Source organism: Mus pahari, chromosome 8, assembly GCF_900095145.1.
Source record: "Mus pahari chromosome 8, PAHARI_EIJ_v1.1, whole genome shotgun sequence".
Classification (NCBI taxonomy): domain Eukaryota; kingdom Metazoa; phylum Chordata; class Mammalia; order Rodentia; family Muridae; genus Mus; species Mus pahari.
The window spans coordinates 947,176-951,981 of record NC_034597.1 but is presented as its reverse complement, the minus strand read 5'-3'; the positions used below and the strand labels follow the sequence as shown (position 1 = coordinate 951,981).

Sequence of the window (4,806 nt, the reverse complement as noted above, 5' to 3'; positions counted from 1 at the left end):
AAACTTTATATGCCCCATACAGGGGAACGCCAGGGCCAAGAGGTGGGAGTTGGTGGGTAGGGGAGCAGGGCGAGAGGAGGGTATAGGAGGATACTATTTCAGGATAGCATTTGACATGTAAATGAAGAAAATATCTAATAATAAATTTTTTTTAAAAAAAGAAATTCACTTCAGAAAAAGCAATTTCTGCCATTTTGGGCCCAGTTTGATGCAAGCTTTATTAGATATTCAATACTGTCCAAAGGATGGATTTTGGTCAGGACCAATACCTGGAATTTCCCTAGTGAGTGGCCCTGAGACAAGTGTTGCAAGGGTTTGTAGAGACCAACCTATATAGGTCACCATACTTTTCCATGAAGTTAATCTTATATTCAAAGAACTACAACTCCCATCATACCAGGAGGTTACCTGGACCTTGGGGATGTGGGCCTTACAGGTTAAATCACACTTGCCATATTGGATTGCTCTCCTTCTTTGGGTTGCTTTTGTCAGGTATTTTGTGACAGCAACGGAAAAAAAAATAACCTATAAAAGCTTTGCCTGTGTTCATGTGTATTCTCATTAGAGACTACAAAGTCAACACACAGGGGAGAGATGGTGACAGGATTGGTGAGCTGTAGCCAAGGGATGACAATTACCAAAAGGATTCTCATCGGGTCTCCAGAAGAAATGCAGTCCCGCTGACTCCTTCATTTTGTATTTCCAACTTTCTGAACTTCAAGAGAATGAATTTCTCTCATTCTCAAGACACCTTTGTGATAACTTCTTACAATATCCACAGCAAAATAAAACTCTCTTCAGGTGCTGTTTCCTATCTGTGTTCCTGGCATTCAGCCCAAGTGGAGATTATTTTCACATTCATTTAATTACTGCCTTCTTTAACACACTGTGTAACCGGGGTGCAGGTAGGACCTAGGGTTTCACAGCAAGTCTCTCAGCATGGTATCTGGAGCACTCACCTCAGTGTGCATTACTTTCATTAAAGAAGCCTTACCTTTGAAAGGGTTCAATGACTTTGAATAAACACCCTCATTTCCTAGCTCTTCCCAAACTACCATTTTGTTATTTCTCAAAGAACCCAGGTATGGGAGAGTAGGAATCAAAGACCGCCTGACCAAACAGCAGTTACCAGAGTTTACAATACTTAGAGGCGATGTGAAGATACAAGATCCGAGTGAGACCCTGCCTTAAGTAACCCTATGCCTTTTGGGCTAATGAGTTACCGCTGTAATGGGCAGACGCGCCCCTCGGTTGCCCGGGCAACGGCTCGGCCGCCAGAGGGAATGCACTCTGAAGGGCTCAGTGCGCAGGCGCCTCCGGGGAGCCAATGGGCGCAATAGCAAAGCCCCGGAGCGGGCTGCGCGGTTCCCGCGGGCGCGGTCGGTTTGTGCGCGGAGGTAGCTGCAGGGCGGTCACGTAGGTTACACACAGTCACTCGGCTGGCTGAGCCCGCAGGCCGCGGTGCCACCCCCTGCCCCGACGCCCCGGGCGGGGACCAGAATGGCGCGGGTCGGCGGCTGGAGGCTCAGCTGACTGCAGGCGCGAGGTACCCAGGCGAGCCCGAGCCAGCGGGGCCCAGAGCTGGCTCTGCCCGTCCTTCTCCAGCCAGCAAACTCTGTGCCTGCCAAACCCAGGGCCCTCTGCGGGAATGTTCAAAAATGAGTACCAGGTAACCCAAAAGGACTTCCACACTGTCTGACTTCCTCCTCCGGGGTGAGCTGGCCAGTGTTCTGGGTGTGAAGCTTCCACTCCCGGGATGAAAAATAATTAGTGGATAAGTTGTCATGACCTTGAGGTGTGCACGCTCCAGCGCAGTGCTTTCCAGTGCAGAATCAGTGGTTTTGATTACAAAGCAGGTCATGACCCTCTTCCACTCCACACACCCGGAATCAGAATCTCCAGCACAGGACCCAGAAATCCTGAGTTGTTAAACACCTGGGGTTTTCCGCTCTTGATGCCCTCTGGTATCTCAGAGCTAAGTAGAAAAATAAATGAATTCCAGAATGAATCCTTTTAAACTCAGAATTAAAGTAAGCACGTGTGCTGCATTCTTTTTCCAGTTTGTCACTGCAGCCTGAGGGTGCATCAGGATTAGCTGGGGAGTATTTACAGAAATACAGATTTCCTGGCCCTCCCTCTAGATCTGGAGAAAGATGTGTAAGTGGGGTTTGCTGAGTGCTGGGATTAAAGACATATGCCACCACGCCAGGCACCGGTCTACTTTTTAAAACAACTTCCAAGCTAGTCTGATCCAAGGATTGCATTTGGACAGGCTGCTTCTGAGAGAGAGTTTAGTCACCGTGTCCAATGAATGGCTTCTTGCACCAGCTCTCCTGCCCTAGGTCTTCTGTACTCATCTTGAAATTAGTGTTCCTTCAGTCTCTGCTCCACTCTTTTCTCTGTAACTCCTTTCATGGATGTTTTATTCCTCCTTCTAAGAAGGATCGGAGTATCCACACTTTGGTCTTCCTTTTTCTTGAGTTTCATGTGGTTTGTGAATTGTACCTTGGGTATTCCGAGTTTTGGGGCTAATATCCACTTATCAGTGAGTGCATAGCATATGTGTTCTTTTCTGATTGGGTTACCTAACTCAGGATGATATCCTCCAGGTCTATCCATTTTCCCAAGAATTTAATAAGTTCATTTTTTAAATAGCTGAGTAGTACTCCATTGTGTAAATGTACCACATTTTCTGTAGCCATTCCTCTGTTGAGGGACATCTGGGTTCTTTCCAGCTTCTGGCTATTATAAATAAGGATGCTATGAACTCAGTGGAGCATGTGTCCTTATTACATGTTGGAACATCTTCTGGGTATATGCCCAGGAATGGTATTGCTGGGTCTTCAGGTAATACTATGTCCAATTTTCTGAGGAACCACCAAACTGATTTCCAGAGTGGTTATACCAGCTTGCAATCCCACCAGCAATGGAGGAGTGTTCCTTTTTCTCCACATTCTTGCCAGCATCTGCTGTCACCTGAGTTTTTTATCTTAGCCATTCTGACTGGTGTGAGGTGGAATCTCAGGGTTGTTTTGATTTGCATTTCCCTGATGACTAAGGATGTTGAACATTTTTTTAGGTGCTTCTCAGCCATTCGGAATTCCATTAGGAATTCTTTGTTTAGCTCTGCACCCCATTTTTAATAAGAATATTTGGTTTTCTGGAGTCTAACTTCTTGAGTTCTTTTTATATATTGGATATTTGCCCTCTATTTGATGTAGGATTGGTAAAGATCCTTTCCCAATCTGTTGGTTGCAGTTTTGCCTCATTGACAGCGTCCTTTGTCCTACAAAAGCTTTGCAATTTTCTGAGGTCCTATTTGTTGATTCTTGATCCTGCCCAACCTGGGGATCCATCCCATATGCAATCACTAAACCCAGACACTATTGTGGATTCCAACAAGTGCTTGCTGACAGGAGCCTGATATAGCTGTCTCCTGAGAGACTCTGCCAGTGCCTGACAAATACACAAGTGGATGCTCACCGCCATCCATGGGACTGAGCACAGGGTACCTAATGGAGGAGCTAGAGAAAGGACCCAAGGAGTTGAGGGGGGTTGCAGCTCCATAGGAGGAACAACAATATGAACTAACCAGTACCCCTAGAGCTCCCAGGATCTAAACCACCAACCAAAGAGTATATACATGGTGGGACTCATGGCTCTAGCTGCATATGTAGCAGAGGATGGCATAGTTGGACATCAATGGGAGAAGAGGCTCTTGGTCCTGTGAAGGCTCTATGCCCCAGTGTAGGGGAATGCCAGGGCCAGGAATCAGAAGTGGGTGGGTGGGTTGGTGAGCAGGGGGAGGGGATGGGGGAGGGGGCTTTTAGAGGGGAAACCAGGAAAGGGGACAACATTTGAAATGTAAATAAAGAAAATATCCAATAAAGAAAAAAGAAAAGAAAAGAAAAGAAAAGAAAAGAAAAGAAAAGAAAAGAAAAGAAAAGAAAGAAATTAGCAGCCCATATAGCATCTTCACTTTGCTCTTAGCGTGTTGTCAGAGTGCCCAGTGGCCCATCCCCCCAGGCGCCACCTCCTTGTTGGTTACTTGTCCTTTAAGCACTGTGTGTAGTTCTTTTGCTTCGTTTTAGGAATGTATTCTATGGTTTAAAATAAACTTCATTTTATCTCACTTCATGTAGATCAAGTATAAAGTTATGAAATAACAGATGCCTACTGTGGGCAATTTGGAAAACAGAGGGAAAGAAGTGGGGGAAAAGATTGGCTGGGTTATAAACCCAGGTGACTCAAACTTCAAATTTATAGCAAAAATGACCTGCCCTTAGAAGCAGTAGCATATACAGTTTTACACATAATAAGAAGGAAGAAAGCGTCTGACTGTCAGGGGTGAAAATATGTGCTTGAGGGAAAAAGGTAGTAAGTTTTCACGAAAAGTCAAGAGGTTTTTTTTCATGTGCTGCTTGTAATTCAAGCCATATTTAGCCTTCATTTCAGCTTCTCAAATTTTACAATAAATTCTTCCTTGGAGATAATGATTTAACTCCCCTGTTTTTATGAGCAGAGTATATGGGCAGTTAGTAATAGCTTTAGCATTTTTACATTAGTATGACTCTGTGGTCTTGAGTTTATAGTAGGTAACAAGTACCCTATAGAAAATACTCCTTTTGTCCTTCTGATACATCTACAGTTTTATTTGTTTAAAAGATATTGCAGAGATGTTTAGTAAAAACCCCTTCCGACACTGATATAGCTATCTCTGTGAGGCTATGCCAATGCCTGGCAAATATAGAAGTGGATGCCCACAGTCATCTATAGGATAGAACACAGAGACCCCAATGGAGGAGC

At 44.8% G+C, this 4,806-nt stretch overlaps 1 protein-coding gene and 1 long non-coding RNA gene across 2 annotated transcripts in view; one reads left to right on the top strand and one right to left on the bottom strand.

The window, feature by feature from the left end:
* LOC110325041 overlaps window positions 1-1,253 on the bottom strand; it is an 8,425-nt gene extending 7,172 nt beyond the window's left edge. Inside the window, exons 1-2 of the long non-coding RNA XR_002380716.1 lie at window positions 1,116-1,253; window positions 639-715 (exon numbers count right to left, since the gene is read on the bottom strand). This is a non-coding gene — a long non-coding RNA (uncharacterized LOC110325041). The remainder of the gene's footprint in view (window positions 1-638; window positions 716-1,115) is intronic.
* A 202-nt stretch (window positions 1,254-1,455) lies between these two features.
* C8H3orf67 (chromosome 8 C3orf67 homolog) overlaps window positions 1,456-4,806 on the top strand; it is a 243,899-nt gene continuing 240,548 nt past the window's right edge. Inside the window, exon 1 of the mRNA XM_029541670.1 lies at window positions 1,456-1,669. Within this exon, the coding sequence (XP_029397530.1) occupies window positions 1,649-1,669 (21 nt within the window). The 5' untranslated portion in view covers window positions 1,456-1,648. The remainder of the gene's footprint in view (window positions 1,670-4,806) is intronic.